At 48.0% G+C, this 25,053-nt stretch overlaps 1 protein-coding gene across 1 annotated transcript in view; it reads left to right on the top strand.

Annotated features, from left to right (window-relative positions):
- CPXM2 (carboxypeptidase X, M14 family member 2) overlaps positions 1 to 25,053 on the top strand; it is a 159,081-nt gene that overhangs the window by 35,554 nt on the left and 98,474 nt on the right. Inside the window, exon 3 of the mRNA XM_044916228.1 lies at positions 3,350 to 3,448. Coding sequence (XP_044772163.1) covers positions 3,350 to 3,448 — 99 coding nt within the window. The remainder of the gene's footprint in view (positions 1 to 3,349; positions 3,449 to 25,053) is intronic.

The raw sequence follows: 25,053 nt of genomic DNA, 5'->3' as shown, positions 1-25,053 counted from the left end.
GGTTTTGTCATGCGGCCCAGATGGAGTTGTTGATTTCTTTCTCTGCACACTTCTTGCACTGCACGCCTGTCTTTCATCCCTGCCGACCGTGAGCTGCCTTTCTTGCGGCGAGAGAGAGGACAGGCCTGGGCAGGGCCTCGCCCTGGAGTCTGCTCTCTGCTCTGCCGCCTCCTGGCTCTGTGGCCGACCCTTGGATGGGTCTCTTCCCCCCTCTGTACCCCTATGTCCCTGTCTGTAAAGTCACGTTCATTGCAAGCTTCCTGCCCTCAGTGGGAACTTGCCGAGGTCCAGTGTCGTCATCCCCGTGAAGGTGCCGCCTTGCAGACTGTGAATCAGGCCCCACGGGTGAGCCGTGATTCTTCAGCAGCTGGGATGGCACTTTGTGCCGCTCAGGGGCTCGATGACGAATCCGGGATGGAAGGACAGCCTCTGTCTTCTGTTGGGTGGTTGCTGCAGGCCCGACACGGCCCGAGGCGCTTGACATGTATTGTTTGTTTCCTCCCCATAGCTTCCACGGGAGCAGGTGCTTGTCTTGTTGATGAGGAAATGGCTCCTCGGGAGGTGACGTGGGTCACCCGAGGGCACGCCCGTGGTCCTTGCTGTGGCTGGGACCAGATCCGGCCCCCCCCCCCCCCCCTTCCCGCGATGAGCTGGAAGGGCGCCCCCTGGAGGAGGTGAAAGGGCCCCGCCTGTGGTCTCTGCTCCTTTGCCACCCCCTCGGGGGATTCTGTTGCCCACATGCCGGTCCCCTGGGGAGTCAGACTCTCAGAGCTTTGACATCTGCCCCGCATCTGCATCTGGGCCTTTGTGGGCTGCCCAGAGCTGCGTGGGGGCGTGTGCGTCACGGGCGTGGATCCGGCACACAGGGGGTGAGGCTGAGGGTGTCACCAGGCCATGCTCTTTGACTCTTCTCCTGTGTTGTCACGGAGGCCCCAGAGAGGTTGCCCTGGGAGACAGAAGGCTTGCAACCAATGGCCAACTTCTGGGGAGGGTTGGGATAGAACATTCTTTTCCAGAACTTTGGCTTTTTCCTTACATGTTTTGTAAAACTTTATTCCCCCTTAACATCTTATCTTTCTGCCAGATCAGACTCCACACTCTTAAAAGTGATGTCACCAGTTTTTCTGACCAATCAAGGTCTTTGCAGACCCCTAGTCAGGCCCCTTCAGAAGGGGCCGTCTTTGGAGGTCACTGGCCATGACATTCTGACCCACAGAAGTGGGACCGATGCTGAGGTGACACCAGGCTGATGTCAGGTGCTCCTGGGGCCTTTCTGAACATTCTGATGTTTTGACTTTCTGGATCTGAGGGGGACACTGACATGAAAACTGAATGATACTCCCAGCAGGCATCGCCCCAGAAGTTGATGGAGAGAGCATTACTCTTGGCTGGACCCCACGTGGCCTTTGAATTTTTTGAAGATTAAAGGTTTTCTTGATAAGTATCTTTTTTTTGGGCGGGGCGGGGAAGACCGTAGAACAGACTGAAATGATTCATTAATTGGCACACAGTCCACTAAATGTTTTTGGTATTTCGACTTGCTTTTTTTTTTTTTTTTTTAAAGATTTTATTTATTTATTCGACAGAGAGAGTGAGAGAGCACAAGCAGGGAGGAGTAGTAGAGGGAGAGGGAGAAGCAGACTCTCCCCTGAGCAGGGAGCCCGATGCGGGACTCGATCCCAGGACCCTGGGATCATGACCTGAGCCGAAGGCAGACGCTTAACCATCTGAGCCACCCAGGCGCCCCTCGACTTGCTTTTTAAAGTCCAAGCTAAGTATCCTTCTCCTGCCCCTCCTCTTATTTTTGTCTGTCATTCAGTGACTCATTAGTATGTCCATTCACTCATTCATCACAGCTCATTCTGCACCAGACTCCAGAGACAGAGCAGTAAGCAAAACCAGACACAGTCCCAGCCCTCACGAACAGACCGGCCTTTGTTACGTGCTGCTCAGCACAGGTGGGTGCACCTGCAGTAGGAGCCCTTTTCCTGCAGGTGCACCCCTATCCCAGCCGCTGGGGTCTTGACTGTGATGGCTCATAGCCCATCCTTTCCCTGGAGCATTGCCCCTGGAAGCCTGGTTCTCATGCCCCAGTTGGTCCATCTGTAGGCAGAGGCTAACCAGCAGTAGAAAAGGTGGCTTCTGGTCTCAAGGTGGGGACAATGCTGTGTGTGGTTCCCACTGCAGAGCTCCCCATGGGATCAGGCTGAGTCAGCCTCTGGCTGAGGGGGAGGACAGCCTTACTTAGCTCCTTCCTCTGCCCCATCCTGCTCCCTCCCCTTTCCCTTTAGATATCATGTCCAGCTGAACCTCTACATCAAGCTCTGCTTAAAGGCAATTCGACCTAAGACAGGTGCTATCAGAGTCCACCAAAGGAGGCATTGATTTAGGTGGGGAGTTCAGGAAAGCCAAAAGAGGAGATGCCAGAGCTGAGATTTGCAAAATTAGCAGGAGTCAATTAGACAGAGATGAATGGAAGGGTGCTCCAGGAGGAGGGAACAGCACATGAGCTGAAGGCTGCAAAGAGGCTGGTGTTTCAGGAGTAGAGAGAGGGAGCTCAGTGTGAGAGGAAGCTGAAGGGGCCAGGGGCATGAGCAGGTAGCCTTCCTAGGCCCTGGAAAGGATCTCTGCTATTGGTGGGAGCATCACCCCCGCCTCCCACCCCCAGGTACCCAGCCAGGGCCTTTGGAGAGAATTGGAAGGAGGAGCCCAGCATGGTGGGAAACGCTAGCTCTGGGGTCAGAAGTCTGGAGTTCCAGCTCCGTGTTATCAGTTAGGTGTGGTGTCACTCTGGGCCCCAGAGCGGTCAAAGTACTACCACAAGGTATTTTTGCAGTCTTAGAATAGTGACTACCGACAAGTATACATTGTCTTTATTAAGAGTATTTCTTTCTTTCTTTCTTAAAATTTGTTTTAATTTTACTTCATTTCAATTAATTAACATATATTGTGTATTACTAGTTTCAGAGGTAGAGTTCAGTAATTCATCAGTTGCATATAACACCCAGTGCTCATTACATCACGTGCTGTCCTTAATGCCCATCACCCAGTTACCCCTCCCCCCGCCACGTCCCCTTCCTCGACCCTCAGTTTGTTTCCTACGGTGAAGAGTCTCTTAGGTTTATCTCCCTCTCTGAAGGAGTGTTTATTTCCCTGGGTGTTCACAATCACAAGCTGCATCTCCTATAACCTCTAGCAAGCACCTCAGAGTCCAGGGTGCCATCAACCGGGGACAGGGGACACAGAGGGGGCAGACATTGCTTTGCAGAAGATAGTGGAGCTCTCACCGTCCTGGGAGGGCTCTGGCATATGTGGAAGTAAAGGCATTCCTCTCTGTCCTTCTTTTTAGGTAAAAATAGCAACAGAAAAGGCGTGAGGACTAAGAGCTCTGAGAAGGCTGCCAACGGTGATCACAGCGTTCCCGTGGCCCGTGGTGATGTCAGCAAGGGTGAGTGAGGCTCTGCAGAGACCCTCCTGCTGGTTCCCTGGAGCAGATACCAGCTGCAGATCCCCCTGGGGCTGCCTGGGGCGGCCGCTGGCCTCTCCGGCCTCTCCGGCCTCTCCTTTGCCTTTATCGTTTGGGGGTGCAAACTTTCCAAGCTGCCCTCTCCCCCGCAGTGCACAGTAATCCACAGCCACCTTTTCCCCATTGGCTCAACTGAAGTCATTTCTGAATCTCCCGGAGCCCTGGGTTGCCTTCCCGGCCCCTTCCGCTTCCCCGCCTCCAACCCCACTAGGATCTCATTTCCTTTCTTGTGGGGCCTCCCAACTGCCCATGTACATTGCGTGTCCATTTCTTATCTCCCAACCAGACCCCTGCGGCCTCTGGAGTCAGAGAGCAAGTCTTCTATTTACAAGCCCCGTGATGCTAGTCTTGGGGTCTTACTCCCTTGTAAAAATATTAGTCTTTTAATTACTTACCTTAGGATGGTCGAAGCCGTTACTTCTAGACTCCTGGGCCAACTCTGGCCCATTTGCAATAGCTCTTACTATGACTGGCTACCAGCGTTACAATTATTGTGTCTGTCATAAGCTCGGGTATCCGGGATCACACTTCGGCTAATGCTAATAGTTTCCTAAGTGCCTCAGCTCTCCATAGCTGAAGGCCGGGCCCTGGGCCTCCCGTTTGGTATCTCCCCATGCCTGTCTGTGGTGTCATCGTCCCCATTATCCATATTGTATGGCTAAGGAAGACGAGACTTGGTAGTACGTGCCGTTTGCCTGTGGCTATGGAGCCTCTAAGTGGCAAAACAGGGATTTGAACCCAAGCTTTTCTGGCTCTAGGCTTCCTGCTCAGCAGTACAGCGGCTTAAATAAACACAGCGTTTCACAAATTTGCATTTACGGAGGCAGGGTCCGTGGTCAGCTGCTGTGTGAGCCCGGACACCGTGTCACAGCGTCGATTGTCAGAAAGGGAATGGCATGTTCCCTTAGGCAGAAATGCACCACCAAAGCCATCATAGGTATGACTAACGGTGCATCCTTAAATAAAAACAGAAATTCAGCAGCAGGGACCTTCTGCAATCACTTCACAAATGAGCATTCTATTCCATCTTAATGCGGCAGTTCTGTAGGGTACCCATGGCCATCGGGAGGACCCAGCGTTTTGGGCGGGGAAGAGGGGTTGTTGAGGACACGTGTGATGCGGGGCTGTGCCTCTGCTTATTCACCCTGATGAACCCTGGTGACCTTTGGGGTCTCAGCGAGATGGGTGGTAATAAGACTCCCACCTGGGGTGGGCCTTGGGCATGACTTCCGTTCCCTTGTCCCAGCAGGCTGATCTGAACACCAGCTGTTCCTTCAGGATCTCAGATGCCCCAGGGCAAGGCAGCTCCCAGTGCTGGCCTCCTCTCTCTGGGCTCTTGCTCCCATCCTACTTGGGCCTCAGAGTCCCTTACTATCTTGTTAATTTTTAAGTGCTTTAAACATTTAAAAAATATTTTGTCTAGGTCTTTTTTTTTAGCTTCAGCACCAGGGTTGGTTCTAATTATTTTAGTTATTCATTACCAGAATTGGAAATTATTAAGATTTGGGAAGGCATTTTCTTTTTTTTTTTAAAGATTTTATTTACTTATTTGACAGAGAGAGAGAGAGAGCGAGAGCAGGAACACAAGCAGGGGGAGTGGGAGGGGGAGAAGCAGGCTTCCCACCGAGCAGAGAGCCTGATGTGGGGCTCGATCCCAGGACCCTGGGATCATGACCTGAGCCGAAGGCAGGCGCTTAACGACTGAGCCACCCAGGCGCCCGGGAAGGCATTTTCAAAAAGAGTTTTCAGGGCCTATTTCTTTACACACACACGCACACGCATGCACACGCACACGCTAGCCCACGCAGAGTCGCTCCCCTGGCCTTGGCGTCAGAGCTCTGTCTGATGGGTTGGGGTCCCTGGTCTCTTGAGCAGTCACTGTGGCTCTGATTCATTGAGTGCGTGACGAGTGACTCTGGTCTATGAAACTTCTTTACCTTGCTCTTCTGTTAAAACAAGATTGAGGAATCGGGCATGACGCGGGAGGGAGAGACGCTGTGGGGGGCCGTGATATGCAATATGGAAGAGAGAGAGGACTGTGGTCATGGAGGCAGGGAACACAGCAGTTAGGAACGCTGGCCTGGGGTCAGGCAGGGGCGCCTGGGGGACGGTGTGGGGTGGAACGGGGTCTCACAGAGCTAGCCGGGCACTCTCAGGACCCTGTGCTCAGCCTCCTCTCTGTCTCTGCTCAGGTCTCCCTGGGGGGCCTTGCTGGAGAGGTGGCAGAATGAAGGGGTCAGGTGGTGGGTTAAACAGATGCCACCTACATCATGTGCAAGGTGGCAGATGGAGATGTGACCCGCTTCATTTTCAAGGTGGTGGGTGGTACAGATATTAACCCCTCCCCCCTTATGTGAGCGATGACATCGCGAGTTTGCCTCAGATGCGACTCTCGGAGAGAACACGTACATGGGCTGAGGAGCAGCGTCCACTCGGGCAAGTGTCCAAAATGCATCTTGGATATTGTCCTAAAATAATTGGCGCAGCTGGTTGAATTATTGCTCTAGTTCTTCACCTCTCCTTGGGTCCAGCCCTTTGCCATGTGACTTTTCAGTTCCCTTCATAAAAGGTGAGAGCGCCTGGGATCGAGCCCCACATCGGGCTCCTTGCTCAGCGGGACGCCTGCTTCTCCCCTGCTTGCTGCTCCCCCTGCTTGTGCTTGCTCTCTCCGGCTCTCCCCCTCTCTCTCTGTGTCAAATACATAAAAAATCTTTAAAAAAAAAAAAAAAAAGGTGAGAGCGCCTTTGACTTTGGGCCGGCCCATGCCTCGCTGCATCCGCTGGAGTAAGGTGGAGTGCCCAGGTGCCCGTTCTGAGCTGAGGGCTTGAGAGAATTTGCTTGTTTCTATTGGCTTCTCATTTCTGGCCCCTGCCTCCTTTTCCCCCAAGGCAGACGGGCTTTTCTCACACCATGTCCTGTGCTGAAACACATGGCTTATGTGTTTTCTCCAAAGGGAACTGGACAGGCATCTCAGTTGGTGATTGAGAGGACAGCTTTGGATCAGGTTCTACTCTCACTGCCTGTGCAACTCTGGACAAGTTCCTCAGTTCTCTGTGACTCAAGTTTCCTCCTCTGCAAGAGTGGGGAAGAGATCCCTTTAGAGGATTATTTTGAAGTTTCAATAGTGTCCGAAGGGTACAGCACACACAGCCCACAGCAAGCTCTCAGTGAACATTAGCGATGGCTTTTATTTGCCATCTGGGTTTTTTTGTGCCTCAGTGAGAGGACTTGGCAGGCATTTTTAAAGGATCAGATCGTAAAAATATGGTTTATTGGCCGAGAAGCAAAATTGAGGATATTATGTCATTACTTAAATAACCATTTAAGATGTAACTATTACAAAAGTACAAAACTATTCTTACCTCTTGGGCCATACAGACGCAGGTGGTGGCCTGGGTCTGGCCATCCCAGGGGCTGAGGCTTGTCAACCCCTGCCGAGAACTTCACTTTTCTGCAAATGCTGTCTCCGGGAAGACTGCCCTGATCACCTCTCTTTCATTTTCCTACGCCTCCTCCTCAGGGTCCCAGTCCCTTCCTGTCTCACATCATAGTGATTCCTATGGGCAGCTCTTCTCCTCTGGGAGGATATGAGTACTCAAGAGCTTGGTCTCCCCTGATTGTCCTCAGGATACACCCAGCCTTGGAGTAGCACTCAACAAGAATGGCAAACTTGTTTATTGAGCACCTGCCCTGTGCTGCAACTAGTGTTCTGGGCTCTAGAGCAGGTATTTCATGTATGTTCAAGTGGCTTCTTCATGACCCAGAACAGCAGGGCTCACCTCCACAGGAAATGCTCTTGGATCAGTAGGAAAGGAACGTGATTTCCCACCATCATGGAAGTAGAATTGTTTTCCTAAAGCGATGCATGTTGGTGAACCGGAGCTCCCTCGTGCCTGGGCTGGGTGAGATTTGAGGCCTCAGCCAGGTATGCTTGGGGATTGACCCACTTAGTGTGTGTGTGTGTGTGTGTGTGATACTGGAGAGTTTTTCGCTGTAGCAGAGACAGTTTGGGTTTTCATCCAAACCCTTGTTGTGATCCTTTCCCCGGTTTTGCATGGCCAGGTGCCTCTCGGGGGCTCAGCTCTGGTCTCCCCCAGACATCTGGCACAGCGGCTGAGGGCATGGGAGTGAGTCCTGGCTGACCTGGCAGATGCTATGATACACGGTCACATCTCCTCCAGGGGTATTTCAGACCCTTTGGAAGTGAGAGGGGAGGCGAGGGGCCAGAATTGGGACAGGGTCACATCCCTCTCGGACCCACCTTGCTTGGGAAGCCTGATGAATGTGGGCAGATGGGACACCAAGGGCTCCTCCATACCTGTCTAGCTCCCCCACTTTCCACTGTGTCTCAAACATGCCTAGAAGGTTATTCTTCAGTCTCTGACACGTGTCTTGTGAGGATCTTCTGGCTTGCCTTTGCAATGGGGAGAGATTTATTTTGTTCTTCCAGTGGTTTTGTGGCAGGGCCTTCACTGGGTTCGATTAGGGGTCCCGGGCTCACTGCTACCCGCGAGTGTAAACTGAGTTCTGTTAATGCCATGTGGGCACAGGCTGTAGAAGCTTTCGTTTGGAACCTGGGCCACAGTGGAGGTGCCAGCATAGAGATATGTCCCAGACAAGGGGTCGGGAACCAGAGTTCTGATGTGCTTGGGAGCACCCACGGGCTCCGCTCATGTCTGTCACCCAGCTTACCCCAGGTGTGGATCTGGTCGACCAAGGTCACAGGAGTCCTCTTACAGAGTAGAAACGTGCTTCTTGTTGCTCTGGGGACTTTGTTCCTGTGACAGTCTGCCCGTCTTCTTTCCATCTTCTCAGCCCTTCTGTGATGAGATCCTCTTCTTGACTTCTATGTTGCTGACTCAGGATGGCGTTAGCAGAAAACCAAATTCACCATGTCATACCCTAAAACTTAAAAAAAAAATTAGAAACTTAACTCAGAGTGGAAGCTGTTCTAAAATAGATTTTTTTCCTGGCTTACAAAATATTTTGACTATGAAAGTAATGGATGCACCTTGTAGAAAATGTGGAAGATGTATAAAAACAAAGAAGGGATGGGGCGCCAGGGTGGCTCAGTCGGTGAAGCGTCTGCCTTCAGTTCAGGTCATGATCCCGGGGTCCTGGGATTGAGTCCCGCATCGGGCTCCCTGCTCAGCAGGGAGTCTGCTTCTCCCTCTGCCCTCCCCCTGCTCATGCTGTCTCTCTCTCTCAAATAAATAAATAAAATCCTTAAAAAAAAAACAAGGGAATACAACAAATCCATAGTCTTATCTTCCAGGGATAATCATAGTCAACATTTGGAGTCTCTCTCTCCAATCTTGTCTCTCCGTATGTGTGTGTGTGTGTGTGCATGCACATGCACGTGTGCACTTACATGCATCAGGAACAAAATTACAGGTATGTGTGTAGATGACACACACACTTTCTACAAAACTGAAATAGTCTTGTTTTGTAACCTTCTACTCTCACTTAAAGTGCTACTATTATGTTCCTATGTCATCAAATACTCTTATGGCATGATGTGAAGTGGTTTTCCATTTTATGATGGAGTCGTAACTGACAGTTCTTCCCAGGTTGTGAACATTTCTACACTCCTTCTGTCTGTGTCTTCACTCATTCGCTTGCTCCTTGAGTTCATGCTTCCTGGAGGAGGAATTGCATGGAGTTATCACTGCTCTCTCGAAAGGTTTATGACAACTTTTACAGTCTTTTGCCCATTTTCTCCTTGTGTGTGTGTTGTTTTATGAGCGCTCCTTGTATGTGAAGGACAGGACCCTCTGTTTATACATTGCACTGTAGGGTTGTTAAGAACTCTGGAACCGTACTGAGCTCAAAGCCCAGTCCACAGTTGACTAGATGTGTGGTCTTGAGCGTGTTATTTAATCTCTTTGTGCCTCAATTTTCTCAGATACAAAATGGGGGTAATAATTGGACATATCTGTAAGATTGGGATAAGTATTTAATAAGATAGCTTGAATAAAGCACTTACAACAGTGACTCGACCAACAGGTTCCATTGCGGGACCTTTGTATCGGTCATTCATTTGGGCACTTGACTCATTTTTTTAAGGCCTGTTACCGTGCAGGAACACAGAATGATCTATTCCTTGAAAGCTCGAAAGAACAAGAACTAGGCATTTTCCACTGAAGAAGTTCTTTGATAGATCTACTTTCTTTTATGGTTATTGATCTATCAGGTTTTCTATTCTTTTCATTTTGATAAGGTTTATTTTGAAGACATCGTCACTCTGTTGATACATTTTCCTTTTGCAGTTTATGTACTTACGTTTTGTTGATTTATCAGCTAATTTATTTATTTTAGAGACGTTTTAGATTTTTTTTTTTTTAAAGATTTTATTTATTTGAGAAAGAGAGAATGAGAGAGAGAGAGCATGAGAGGGGGGAGGGTCAGAGGGAGAAGCAGACTCCCCGCCGAGCAGGGAGCCCGATGCGGGACTCGATCCAGTGACCCCAGGATCATGACCTGAGCTGAAGGCAGTCGCTTAACTGACTGAGCCACCCAGGCGCCTGAGACGTTTTAGATTTTGATTTAGAAAAAAATAAAGGCAGAATACAGAGAGTTCCTCTGTATCTCTGCTCCTCCTCTGGGTTCCCTTATTATTATTATTATTATTATTTTTTAAAGATTTTATTTATTTATCTGACAGAGAGAGAGAGAGAACAAGTAGGCAGAGAGACAGGCAGAGGGAGAGGGAGAAGCAGGCTCCCCACTGAGCAGGGAGCCCGATGCGGGGCTTGATCCCAGGACCCTGGGATCATGACCTGAGCCGAAGGCAGACGCTTAACCGGCTGAGCCACCCAGGCGCCCCAAGGGTTCCCTTATTATTAGCATCTTGCATTCCCGTGATACCTTTGTTACAAGTGATGGGAATTTTGATATGTTCTTCGTAACTGAAGTCCATGGTTTACAGGAGAGTTCACGGTTTTTGTTGTACATTCTATGGGTTTTGACAAATTTATATAATGACACGCAGCTACCATTACAGTACCATCCAGAATGGTTTCACTGCCCTAGAAATCCCCGGTGCTCTGCCTACTTATTTCTGTTTCCCTTCCCTGATCCTCTGGTAACCACTGATCTTTTTACTATCTTCAGAGTTTTGCCTTTTCCACAATCTCATGTGGTTGGAATCATATAGCATTTAGCTTTCTCATTTCTTTCGCTTAGTCATATGCACTTAAATTTCCTCCATGCCTTTTCATGGCTTGACAGCTCATTTCTTTTTATCACTGAATAATATTCCATTGTCTGGCTGTATTGCATACATTTGTTTATCCACTCATTCATGCAAGGACATCTTGGTTGCTTCCAACTTTTGGCAATTATGAATAAAGCTGCTATAAATATTCATGGGCAGGTTTTTGTGTGGCCATGTTTTCAACTCATTTGGGCAAATACCAGGGAGCACAATTACTGGATCATATGGTAAGAGTAGTTTAAGTTTTATAAGGATTTTTTTGGTCTCTTTTATAGTACCCCCCACTAACAACAACAAAAAAAATTGCTGTTACTATTTGTTCTTTTTTTTTTTTTTCCTTTCAATATGCATTCTGAAATCTTTACAAATTTGTTAGCACATCACTGATGTGATTTTCTGTGTAATATTTCGCTCCTACTGCTTCATGTAGGATATTTCCTACTGTTGTTTTGAAATAAAGCAGACATAGGAAAATTACATAATGATAACATATGTTTTTTTTAGCAAATATTTATAAAGCCAATCCCTGTGTCACCATCACCGGAGTCAAGAAGTAGAGCCTTATCAATCTTCTCTATCACAGCTTTATCCCTTCCACTTTGGAGGTGAACTCTACCCCAGTTTTAACAGATTTTCTTCATAGCTTTACCACTTATGTTTGTATCTCTAAATAAGCTAGTTTGGCCTGATTTTGAAATTTATATAAATGGAATTATGCTGTCATAAAGTCGTACGTGTCTTATAATTTTCTATTAACATTCTATATTTGTTTAGTTCCTTCATTTTCATCACTGGGTAGGATTCCATCATGGGACTATACAACAATATTTTTTTATCCATTTCAGTGCTGATGGATGTTTGACTTATTTCCAGTTTCTGTATTTTATGAAAAACGCTGCCATGACAAACTCCTGCATACATCCTAACGCCCATGGGCTTAAGTTTCTCCAAGTATGTATACATTTAGATGTGGAATGGCTGCGTTTAGCTTCACTGTTGAACAAATGCTCAATTGTTTCCGTCCATGGGGTGGGGGGGGTGGTGGGCACGCCATTCTGACTTCCTGTCAGCATTGTGTAGGCTCCAGGCTTCACGTTCTGAATAACTCTTGTATGATCAGACTTTAGTATTTTGCCAATCTGGCGGGTGTACAGTGGTGACTCACTGTGATTTCATTTGCATTTCCTAATTATTAATGAGGTTCAGCATCTTCTCATAGATTTGTCATTTGAGTATCTTTTCTGGTGACATTTCCATTCTATTTTCTTCCTTATAGATTTATCCATTCTGAGTTTGAATTTTGATTTTATAATGTTGGTAGCAAATATGTTCTCTGTTTTTTCCTTTTTATTTCTATGGGGTCGTAAAGAACAGAAGTTCCTAATTATAATGTAGCCAAATATATCTTTTTCTTTTTCTTTTTGGTTGCTACTATTTGCGACTTGTTTAAGAAATCCCTTCTTGCTCCAAAGTCATAAAGATGTTTTATACTGTCTTCTAAAGCTCTCTTTCCTTTTTTATTTTGCACAGTTAGGTCTTCAAATACCTGGAATGGATTTTGTTTATTTATGATATGAAGTTAGAATTCAGTTTTATTTTTTCCTTGTTTCCCTGTTGTTTTGCAGTGCTACCTTTGTCTCTTGGGGATTCAGAGTCCATATATGTATGGCTTTGTTTTCAGTCTTGCTGTTCTTTATCATTAATTCATTTTTCTACCCATACACAAAATACCTTACTCTCTTAACCAGTATAGTGTTATAACACATCATGATATCCAATAGAGCAGGACCTAGTTCTTCTTTAAAAGTGTGCATGCACACACATATATTTACACCACCCAGTCAGGTTCATCAAATACCTTACTGAAAACTTTTGGAATTTTGATGACCGTTTCATAGATTCCATAAATCAACTTGGGGGAGAATTAGCATATTTACAACATTAAGTCTTCTAATCCATGAACATGGTATATCTCCTCACTTGTTAAATCTTTTTAAATATCTCCCAATAAATGGATCTTGCCCATCTTTACTAGATTTATTCTTAGATATTTGCTATTTTGTGATGCTTTTAATTTCAGTTTTCTAACTCTTTATTGCCAGTATACAGGAGGACAGTTGTTTTTTTTCTATGCTGATTTATATCCAGCAACATTGCTAAACTCTTATTAAAAACAATTATTTATATATTTACTTGGGTTTGGGTACAAAATCATAATATATGCTAAATAATGGCAATTTTGTTTTTTTTTCTTTCCATTTCTTATACTTTTTACTTATTTTTCTTTACTTCATTGGCAAAGATCCCAGGTTAAAAATAATGGATCTTTCCATAGGTTTTAATTCTGCCTTTGGGTTTGTAGTTTTTTTAATATTTGACCTTTTTTCTTGTAAAGATTTATTTATTTATTTTAGAGAGAGGGAGAGAGAGAGGAGGGGCAGAGGGAGAGGGGGAGAATCTCAAGCAGACTCCCTGCTGAGTGTGGAGCCTGACGTGGGGCTAGATCCTATGACCCCTAAGCTGAAATCAAGAGTTAAATACTTAACTGACTGAGCCCCCCAGGAGTCCCTGGCCTTATTTTAAATAATTTTTCTATAATTAGGATGAACAATTTTAGGAAAAATATTTTCCTCATTGTTACATGAAATCACTTTTAAAGGTACATTATTGCTTGGAGTCTTTCGTGTGATATATCTCATGTTCTTTTTTTGTGGAATTTTGTCCTTCATAGATGGCATATCAGTGATTTATTCTTTACTCTTCTTTCAATGAGGCAAAATGCAGTCATATTTCCTCCACTGGGGGGCAGTTGCAGCCCTTTCTCAGATCTACAGATGTTGACCCGGTAGGCATGCAAACGCTCAATACAGTTTTCAGTTTCAAGCAGCTCTTTATCTTCTACATATTTTTGCTTCCCCAAGGTGCTGATTTCTTCCTTGGCTGCAGTTCTTAGATCCTCTTTTCTGATGGGATACATGGGGGAACTACAATTACCTTCCTATGCTGTTGTCAGTGCTCTTGTCTTTGCCCCACACTGTCCTTCCGTGTGACAATCGTCCCTCCTTCCTGTTGTTTTCTGAGTTTCCAATCCAAACAGTTGTGGAAAGCTGATGGGGGTTGGGGAGGAGAGGTGAACACCTGGCCACCTCAGAAAGCTAGATCTGAGCTTTGGAGATGGTGTCCAATTTTCAATTTTCTCATTGCTGCAGACCCTGGACTTCAAAATGGATGCACACAAGAGGGATGAAGGGTTTTCTGTCCCTCCTCTGGTCATCTCCATTTTTTTTTTTTCTCCACCTGTCGATATCTGACTCAGCTGTGGGGAATATTCTTGCACATCTGGCACTAGGTTGAAGCATGGTTGAGCATCTTTCTTTTTAGGGTCTTTGTAGGTTTTTAGGATGTGTTTGGGAGATGTTGCAAAAGCTTAAATAAGAATTCCCCAAAGTCTGTGATACTTCTGTACAACTGGTGATTTTATGAGATACGTTAAATAACCTGGAACACGTTGTGAGAAAGTTTTTTCAAGGGGTCTTAAAAAAAAAACAAAAAACCTTTATTTTGAAATAATTAGAGATCCACAGGAAGTTGCAAACAAATGGGTCCTGTGCACCCTTCACTCTGCCTCCCCTGGTGCTGGCATTTTGCATAACTGTGGTATAATAGCAAAATTTACGGAGCATATTCAGATTCCACCCATTATCCATGTGTGTATATGTGCATTAGTCCTGCATGCTTGTACCACATCTGCCATTTCATGGGAATACCATCACAGAGAGATACAGGGCTATCTCTTCACTGTGGGGCTTCCTTGTAACATCCCTTTCTAGCCACATACCCCCTCCCACAGTCCCTAATTCCTGGCAACTGCTAGGCTGCTCTTCATCTCTATAATTTTGTTTTTTCAAGAATGTTAGATGAAGTAAACCATATGGTATATAACTTTTGAGACTGGGTTTTTTCACTCAGCATAATTCTCTTTTCCTCTTTCTGAATTGGACAAATAGACTTAGTTGATACTAGTATGATGTAGTAGTCAGGAAAAGCAAAGTCTTTTTATTATTACTATTATTATTAAAGTATAACACACACAGAAAAGTCTAGAAATCTTAAGAGCATAACACATTGGATTGTCATATGCACCACTCACATGTAATGTAAATGCACTATTTTAACTAACATTTAGATCATAAATTGATGACCAGACCATGAGGCCTCCCTCTCACCCCAGTTAGTCACTAGCCCTGTTCCCTCTCAAGGATAATCCCCATTAGAGATTACTTTTGCCTGTTTTTAAACTTAATATTCATGGAATCATACATTGTGTCTGATTGCAGTCACTTAATAGTATGTTTATGAGATTTCTCCATGCTATTGTGTATAGTTAATGATTCGTGTATTTTCAGGGATTTATCGTATTCTGTGGCATGGCTGTACCACAGTTTACTTATTCATTCTCATATTAATGGACATTTGGGTGGTTTTCAGTTTTCGGCTATCACAAATTGTGCTTCTAGGATCATTCTTGCATATAAGTCTCTTGGTGTATGTGTGAGTGAGTTTCTGTTGGGTATCTGCACCTTGGTAGAGTTGCTGTGTCACAGGGCCTGCAAATTTATATCTTTAGTAAATTCCCCTAGAGAGCTTTCCAGATCGGTTGTCCCGTTAACACTTCTCTACCAGTATTGTTGCTTTGCCTCCTTGCCAACATTTGATATGTGTCTTTTTAATTGTATTTATACTGGTGTGTGGGTCCTGGCATTTTGTTGTGGTCTTGATTGGCATTTTCCTGAAGACAAATGACTAATGCTCATGCACCATCAGAATATCTTCTTTCATGAATGCCTGCTCAGATCTTTTGCCCATTGTTTTTCTTATTGATTTATAGGAGGGTTTTTTTTGTATGTTTGCCTTTTTTTTTTTTTTAAGATTTTATTTATTTATTTGTCAGAGAGAGAGAGGGAGAGAGAGAGTGCACAAGCAGGGGGAGTGGCAGGCAGAGGAGGGAGAAGCAGGCTCCCTGCTGAGCAGGGAGCCCGATGCGGACTCGATCCCAGGACCCTGGGATCATGACCTGAGGGGAAGGCAGACACTTAACTGACTGAGCCACCCTTGTATGTTTGCCTTTCTTTTTTTTTTTTTTTAAGATTTTATTTATTTATTTGACAGAGAGAGACAGCGAGAGAGGGAACACAAGCAGGGGGAGCGGGAGAGGGAGAAGCAGGCTTCCCGCTGAGCAGCAAGCCCGATGCGGGGCTCGATCCCAGGACCCTGGGATCATGACCTGAGCCGAAGGCAGACGCTTAACGACTGAGCCACCCAGGCGCCCCTATGTTTGCCTTTCTTAAAATTACTGTGGATGTGAGTCCTTTGTCAGATGTATGCACAGTAATATCTTCTTGCACTTCCAGGCTTATCTTTGAACTCTAGTAATGCTATCTTTTGAATAACAGATGTTCTTAAATTTAATACAGACAAATCGTCAGTATTTTCCTTTAGTGCTTTTGTTGCATGTTTAAATTCTTTTCGCCTACTGCAAGATCATGAAGACATTTTCCTATGTTGTCTTCTACAAAAAGGCTTCCTTTTTGCAGTCATGTATTTCCATTAAAATTCTTGATTTAAATAAAAATACGAAGTAAAAGTGCAGGTGGTACTTGGATATGGAAAAATTCACAAAGATAATAAGCAGGTGATTGAGGTTTGAGAAATGCTATTTTGAAAGAATAATTCCTCCTTTTTTGGCCTGATAAGCAATATAGAAAGAACAAAACAGTGTACAAGCTAATGATTATCAGTTCTGTTGGATCATAATACATGTTCATTCATTTACTTGGGAAATATTGATGGCTTTGGGGATTCAATGATGGGCACTCAGAGTTGCTCCCCTGTGAGGAGAACAGGATGCTTTGTACCTTTGTTAGCCAGGGGTGGGTAGGATGAGAGGGGTGGATGTCGGGGAGGAGGTCTTGGAGGCTTTTCAAGTGAGCAGCCGCCAATCAGAAGTCAGAGCTTCTGTGATGCAGGTGCTCTGGGCCTGGTCTGTGCAGGGTTTTCAGCCCACGGATTCCGCTCCCTGAGGATTTCCTGTGCCGCATCCACAGGACCTGCGTAAGGGGAGCTCTGAGCCTCTGTAGCTTTAAGGGAAGAGACACCAGCCAGATTCTGAGGGTCTCAGAAGATCACATGGGAGCCTTAGAGACCAGGGCCCCTCTGCAGTCCTGTCCATCAGAGTCTCTGGGGAAGGCTCTGAGCAGCAGTATTTTTTGAAGTTCCCCAAGAGATTCTGATTCTGATGTTGAGTCAGGGTGAGAACTCTGGGGGAGGGAGTCCTGCGGTGAGGGAGGTGCTTTCCAAGGGTGGCTGGATAAGGCTGACATTAACTCCTTTCCCCAAGACCTTGGGTGGAGGGGCCATGCCCCTCTGGGAAGCTGGGCATGTCTGAGACCTGCAAAGAGCCACTGTAGACCCGTCCTCCAGCGCAGCAGGAAGCTGCCAACACGCGCTCATCCATCAAAGGGAATGTCGGGTTCAGAAAGGTGAAGGATAGAATGTCATATGTCAGAGCTATTCGATTTATGGCGACAGTGCATCTGTGCACTTGTCCCTGCCAGCACTCTCGAGGTCTTGGAGAATTCTTTGCTCTGCTTCCAGCTGACGATCAGAGCAAGCCCGATGGCCTGGGACGCTGAGCTCCCCTCGGCCAGCTGGTGACGCCTGTCCCAGCCCCACTGCCTTTCTCCGGTGTGACCCCAAACACCACCATGAAACTTGCATTTGCCTTATGCTCTTGCATTTTCAAGTCAAGCAGGTGGCGTACCAACTGTCCCTGGGCTTTAATGGCCTACCTGATCTTCAAATTTTAACCTGCGCGCTTAGCTATGTAACTCTGCACACGCCTCCTCCAGTCTTAGTTTGTGTACGTGTAAAATGGGGATGATGACACCCTTGTCTCGCGGTCCTTAGGGAGATGAAATCACAAAATGTCTTCAGAGCATCGGGCTCATGGTGGTTGCCTGCATGTTAGCCCCATTGCTCTGCAAATCATTAGTCTTTTAAAAATACTTTTCGTGACTTGTCTGTCATGACTGCTGCCCCCGGATGGATCGGGGTTTTGGGGGTGGGATGTTGGGGTTGGTGCTCCAGACCCAGAATTCTAACTTACACCCTCCATTTGGACCTTGCCCTGTAACTCCGGCCACTGGGTCCTCTACTGGGAGACCAGGGCATCGTGCATGGTCCTCACAGCCGTTTTGTGAAGTGGCCACAGCACAGAGAATTTAAGCTCGGGGAAGATCAAATGGAGCGTACATGTGTGCGCGTGTGCTTGTCAGAGGGGGTAGGTAGAACAGGGCCCAGGCCTGGTGGACGGTGCCCGCTCAGCACAGGGCCTTCTCATAGAGTCGTGCTGCCTTTAGGAGCCACGTGGAGTCATCTTTGATGACTGTCACCCTCTTTCCTTCTGGTTATGACACATCTGTTTTCTCTAATATCTTCCTGAAGTCTTTTTTCTCCCACCCATTTTCATGTTCTCCTCTCCCACCTGCTTCTGAGGATTAATCTTTTTCCTTTTAGAAACAACAAAAACTTGATTTGATGATACAGGATTTTTTGTGGGTTTGTTTTGTAGGAGGAGCAGGGAACAGTGCTGTGGGGGGCTCTCTGGCTGCTGTGGGGTCCCTATGGAGTCCTTGGTCCACAGCTTCAGTGCAGCCTGGCTGGGTCTGAGCTGGGAGGGTGGGGGCCTGAGCTTCCCGGGGGACTCCCAGCACTCTGTGAGCCTGGCAGTGATCTCCTTCATCAACCTTACAGGCTTGGTTGTAATACAAGCATATTTCAGTTCCGGCTTCTGGCCTTTTGACTTTCTGATCGTGGACATTTAAATTGAGCTTCGAAGCACTTGTTTCTTCTCTGTTTTACTTGCTAATTGGGGCAGCACTCCTGGCCAGTCTGTGAAGTGTTCGGAAGGATGCAGATGAGCCCTCCACGTGGGGGGTGGTATTGTGGTCAACAGCTCCTCAGACAGGCAGGATGTGTCTCTGAGAATTTAAAACCAAAGGAATTCTGACTTCTTGTTCTAACCTTGCATCGCCGGAGCGCTTTGGTTGGAGAGTTCTCTGGGCTTCTTTTAGGGGAAATTACTGTATGGAGTGATCCGCTCTTCCCATCTGCTGTGTGTGTGTCTACAGGTCTCTGTGTCTCTGGCTCCTTATTCCAGAAGTTCTCTCAGCAAGAGTCTCTGGTTCTGGTGGGAGGGGGTACATTTTCTAAGTATTGTATCTCTGAAAATGCCCTTAGTTACCTGGACGGTTGATTGGTAGCGGATTCTAGATTCCAGTTTGTTTTTGTGGAGCCCTGGGGAGCATAGGTCACCAGTGAGAAGTCTCATGTTGGTCTGAGGATCACTGTCTTGACCCTCTCCAGCAGTTGGACAAGCCAGGGACTAGAGCTGGGCTGATGGTTTGTCTCTTTTTGACCCTCTCTGCCCTCCTCGAGTTCTGGTTTTGAAGATGCGGAGGCTGATTCATTCTGTGGATTTTGTTTGGCCGCTTTCTGCCCCTGGGGTTATGTTAGCAGCAGTCCCCTGTTGTGTCCAAAACCAGGGCCCAGATGAGTTATGGGAGCGCTGCAGATGTCACCTCAAGGAGTGGGACACGGTCTGGAGCTTTGGCCCAAGGTCGTGGAGCCTGGTGGCCAGATGTGGTACAGCCTGCCATTTCTGGCTCCTTTTCTTTGTATGACTTTTTGGTCTTTGATAGCTCAGAGTGCAGCTGGAGGGAGGAATGGTCCCCGTGCCCCTCTGTAGGCCTCTGCAGGGTGGGGGACCTGAGGGGGACTTTAGTGCTATAGCAACATGGGGCACACGCCTCGCCCAGCTAGGTATGAGGCCTCCAGACTGTTCTGTATGTTTTTGGTTTCCTACCCACACCTTTCTCCTGAGTGGCTGAGTGCGCTTGGCAGTGGTTCCTTAATTGTCCTCTGTAGTTTTCTTTCCAATGCAGTATTGTTCCGCTTTGCGGGTGAAACCAAGGTGGAAGGGCAGCTCATTTTGCTCATTGTGGACCTTGACTAGACCTGCCAAAAGTCTTGAGGATGATGTTCCCAGGGTAGAAAGAAGAGGGGAAAAATGAAATATACTGAAATTCTTCAGAGTTAAGTATTTAATATGGACATTGCTGTACTCTGTATTTTGAATTTACTTAAGAATCTCTAAATCAAAAGCTTTTTTTTTTTTAAAGATTTTATTTATTTGACAGAGAGAGACACAGCAAGAGAGGGAACACAAGCAGGGGGAGCGGGAGAGGGAGAAGCAGGCTTCCCGCGGAGAAGGGATCCCATGACCCTGGGATCATGACCTGAGCCAAAGGCAGACGCTTTATGACTGAGCCACCCAGGTGCCCCAGATCAAAAGCTTTTTGTCCTGTCCTTCATTGTCCCGTCCTTCAGTATAGGAAAACCCTTCGTTTTTCTAAATGTGGAGATCCCTGTGTCAGACTTTCAGCGTAAACCATTAAGATAGGCCTAGGAACTTTTTGTCAAGAATAACATGGTTTTGACCTGGGATTTTTGCCTCGTCGATCCTTGCATCAAGGCATGTGGGATAGAGAGTTTGTGTTTAACTGCTTTATGTTTCAACATTTTATTAATTAAAAAAAAAGTTGTAGGGGCACTTGGGTGGCTCAGTCCCTGCTCGGCGGGGAGACTGCTTCTCCCTCTCCCTCTGCCCCTGCTTGTGTTCCCTCTCTCGCTGGGTCTCTCTCTCAAATAAATAAATCAAATCTTAAAAAAAAAAAAGTTGTAAATGTGATTCTGGGGAAGGCAGGGAACTCCCAGCTGGTGTAGCATGTAGTCTCGGTCGAGTGGCACCGCCCCCTGTGGGTGGGGATGCTGTAAATGTGTGTTGAGCTACGTTCCGCTGATGGTCATGGGAATCAGGCGAAGCCCATGTGAAACAGACACGTCGTGGCAGGAAGGGAGTGGATGAACCCCAAGGAAGGAGAACGTCTGGTGGGGGTGGGGCAGAGGGGAATTTCGTGGGTGAAGACAGCAATAGTGCTTTGTCTCCATGACCCCTCTTGGGGCTTCTGCCATCTGAGTGTGCAAATGATGCAATTTTGGAATATAGGTGAGGTTCACTGGGGTGACGTCCGGAGCCGACGACCAAGAAAGAATTCTTGAGGTGCAGAATGATGCAGAATGGTGATTGTTAAAGCTCGGGAACAGAACCCATGGTCAGAAAGAGCTGCTGCCCCAGGGTTGCGAGGGGTGGCTGATTATATACTCAGGAGTTGGGGAGGTGAGGAAAAAGGGGGTGTCCAAAAGGACTGTCACATGCTAAAGACTCTCAGGATACTGGAGGCCTGGTTATTGTCAAGCCAAGGCTGTTCCCCCCTCTAATGAGGAACTAATATGAAGACAGTTGGGAGTTTCCTGGAGGAATGTTACATTCCTCCTATCACATGTCCTTGTCAGTGGGCTTTAGGTTTAGAAGAAATTCCATGTTATTTACATTTCCTTCTGCCTCAGCCTTCCTTAATTTTATGGAGGGGAGGGTGATGTTAGGGCTTCAGGAACTGAGTTATGGGTCTCTGGAAGTTAGGCTGTTGATAAGAAAGCTTCTTCTTTGTAAATCACTAGCACATTGGTAAACTGAGGGAGACTCCTGTCCTGCAAGACTGTAATCTCTATCAGTTAACCATTTGTTTTTCCTTTAGGGCAGCCAGGGGTGCCTGAGGAATGTCACACATACCACATGGGCGGCAGGGGAGCGTAGGGTACCAGCTTCTGCTTTGTCCTCAGTGAGCCTTCTGCTCCCTCATCACGGGGACAGCATGCTGAGGGGGAGGAGAAAGTCACTGCAGCCTTGGAGAGCTTCTTCAGCAGTGGGCTGGGGAGGACGGTGGGGACACGTCAATGATGATATTCGCATCCACAGCCGGCCGGGCTTCTGCTGCCAAGCAGGCCTCACGTATGGAAGGTTGTGGAATGGTCCGGTCTCCGAAGATGCTCACGGGAGGGGTTCTGAGTTGAAACCTCACCTGCTGCTGTAGATGGCATCTGTCATTGCGTGGATGAAGCCGTGGCGCCGTGCCTGGGGACAGAAACCAGAGTGCAGAATGCAAAATCCAGAAGGGGAGGGGTGGAGAAGAGGGGGATGTGGGGCTGGGCGGTGAGGGCAGACAGCTGGAGAACCCATCGTTCCACGAGGTGCAGGGCGGTGCCCGGCGGTGCAGGGAGAGACTGGGCTGCAGGGCTGCACAGGTAGCTCCAGACGCCCCTCCCATGTGCGCAGGTGGGAACCGGAGACCGGCATCCGCCCCCTGCTGACAGCACCTGACTTTGATGGGCAGACTGGCCGTGCAGGGGGCAGGCCCTCCCTGGGACGAGCGGTGTGAAGCTGGGTGTGGCCTCTCGGGAGGGGTGGTGTGACCGGAAGTGCTGGCGGGGTCTGTCCCATCCTCTGGAGGCACACGGTTCGTGGTTTCTGCTGCTTGGGTGATGAGGGCTCTTGGGGCTCTACCCTGCACCTGTCCCATGCCCCTGCCTCGGCCCCTCCTGGGAGCTTCCTGCTGTGTCCCCAGCGATCCCCATTCCTGCTTAAGTTAAGGTTGGTTTCTAACAACAACCAGAGATGCCTCACGACCTTCGTGTGTCGGCAACTTTGCCGTGGCCTTTCCCAGTGTGGGTCTGTCTCTAATGTCTTTAGCAATGGCATGGATGACAGACAAGGCTTCAAACAAAACCAAATTCTCTGAAGATAGTGTCTTCTGATAAGGAAAAAAAAAAGTCCTTATTAGGATTCAGGGAAGCCGGCGTTTGCTTGCAGGTTGAGTGTGTGTGTGTTTATCTGGGCTCCTCACCAAAGATGCCATCAGCTGTGCTGTGGACCGAAGGAGTGGCTTTTCTGGCCTGTGCTGTCACATCATCTCAAGAGTGGGCAAGAGTGGACATTTGTTGGGTGGGGGTGCTGGCTCGGTGGGACTCCACATTGGCTTCGTGTGCATGATGGTTGAGCCCCTCGGGAGGGCAGGCATCCAGCTTTTGGGTTGATATTAGATGTGCAGTCGACAAACACCCCACTTAGGGGCACTTTCTTTTTCACCCCTTGTGTATCCTGGTGAGAGGATGTGTGGAGCTTCCACTTATCAGTATGAGTGGTTTTGGTGAATGAAATTTTATTCAGGTAGTTCCTTTTTTTTAAGATTTTATTAATTTATTTGAGAGAGAGAGAGAGAGCATGCACACACGAGAGAGCCAGCACGAGGCGGGGAGGGAAAAGGGTAGAGGGAGAGGGAGAAGCAGATTCCCTGCTGAGCAGGGAGGGGCTCCCCCCGCCACGGGACTCCATCCCAGGACCTGGGGATCATGACCTGAGCCAAAGGCCTATGCTTAACTGACGGAGCCACCCTGGCGCCCCCACATAGTTCCTTTTTGAATTATAATATTCATATGCATATGAGATATTCTCTTTTTCTGGAAGAAATGCTTTGGGTAGCAATTATTCTTCCTTATTTAACTAGTAAATAATATGTGTGTGTGTGGTCCGTCTGTCAGTTTGCCTATCTAACTATCTAAATGAGTAATAGAATGTGTTAGCTCGATGAAGTACCTGGAGTTCACCACTTGCTGTGTTTTCTGCTCAGAAGGAGGGACCAGGGGATGGGAACATGTTTGATACAGCTATGAAAGAATTTCATTGAAATGGCAGTGAATCCTTTTTGCATTTCTGATGCTTGCTTATGTGAGAATACCAGGCTTCTGAGCACTGTGACATGGGAGGGACAGACCAGTGCCCTGTTCCCTGTCAGGATCTGAAATCAAGGCTGGAGTAGCTAGCAGAATCGAGATGCAGAGGCCATTCCCAGGACACAGGGAATCGTCCAGCAGAACCACTGACCAGCCAGTTTGGTGTTGGGGCCCAGGAGATGTGGGTTGTTCCTGAGGATGCTGATGTGTCTGAAGCAGGGCGGGCTGGGGCTAGGTGACAAGGAGGAGGGGGGTGAGAACTGGGGACAGTGGGTAGCATCTCCAGCTGAGGGAACCCCAAGCCTGGGGTCAGGGCCAGGGCTGAGTGGCAGGGTGAAGGACATTCTGGAATCTAACCTCCCAGAGAGTATAGGAAGTGAGCCTGACCCTCAGTCCTTGCCCTGAATCTGGACCAGGGCCTCAGGTGCCTGCCAGTGACCACTGGGGTCTGAGAGGCCGGAGGGATATAGCCCAGAGAGGCGAGCAGCATGGAGAGGAGGTGCTGTCCATCCTGAGGCCACAGTGGGACCTCGTGGGGGCTCGGGCTCCTGCTCGCTCACAGCCTGGGCCCAGGGGCCAAGCTGCGGAGGGGCAGGTGGGGCTGCTGCTGGGTCAGCATGAACAGGTTCCATGACTAGGCATGGCTGGTGGAGGCAGGCAGCATGGATTTCTGAGTAAGCGTGTAAGAAATGTCTTTGCTCAGTCATCAGATACTTGGTCAATTTCCAGTAGGCATGATGGAGAATTGCTCTTTTAGCATTGGGACCAAGAAAATGCCACCCACGTGGGTCAGACCCCTGTGTCCTCCAGGCCTGGAAAGTGCCTAGGGCAGATCCTAGTGGGGGAGGGGTGTTAGGAGAACTAGAATACCCTCTGTGAGGTCAGCCTTGGGTGGTTAGGCATGCTTGCTGCCTGGATCCCCACTGGCCACACGCCCCGCTCTGGCTGCATGCCCTCCCCATTCATTCTGTGGTCCCCACTGGATCCACGCCCTCTGCCCCCGTTCACTGCCTGGTTCCTGCTCCCATGGCCCCCCCCACTTGAGGCGTGGCCCCCCCGGCAGAATCCAGCTGGGGCACCGTTGCTCACCGTGCCACCTGAAGCCTCCTGGGGTCTCCTGCTGCGTCATGTGGCAGTGGCACCATTACCCCCTCTTGGTGCTCCTCACCACGCTGGGCACCAGTCCCTCTGCCCCCCCACCCCAGCACAGATGGCTGATGCATGTGTACCAACCCAGGCAGCCGCGTGGCAGACGTGGGCAGGGCCAGGGAAGCAGCGTGGCAGTGTTTGAAAGCCCAGAGCTGAGAATCTGGAGGCCAGGATCCAAGGTCCAGCTTTGTCGCTGGCAGGGATGCCTGGGAAGGCTCACCTCCAGTCTCAGGGCCTTGGCTTCCTCTTTGAGGACTTCCTCAGGGGAGGACTGGATGGTGTCTCGGGGCCTGGCGGGTCTGAGTCCCTCTGATGGCAGCCCCCGGGGCTGACATTTTCCTTTCTTTTTCTTTTTCTTTCTTTCTTTCTTTCTTTCTTTCTTTCTTTCTTTCTTTCTTTCTTTCTTTCTTTCTTT

This window comes from Neomonachus schauinslandi, chromosome 6 (genome assembly GCF_002201575.2).
Source record: "Neomonachus schauinslandi chromosome 6, ASM220157v2, whole genome shotgun sequence".
In the NCBI taxonomy this organism is placed as follows: Eukaryota; Metazoa; Chordata; class Mammalia; order Carnivora; family Phocidae; genus Neomonachus; species Neomonachus schauinslandi.
Note: the sequence above shows the minus strand (reverse complement) of the source record. Positions and strands in the feature narration are given on the sequence as shown.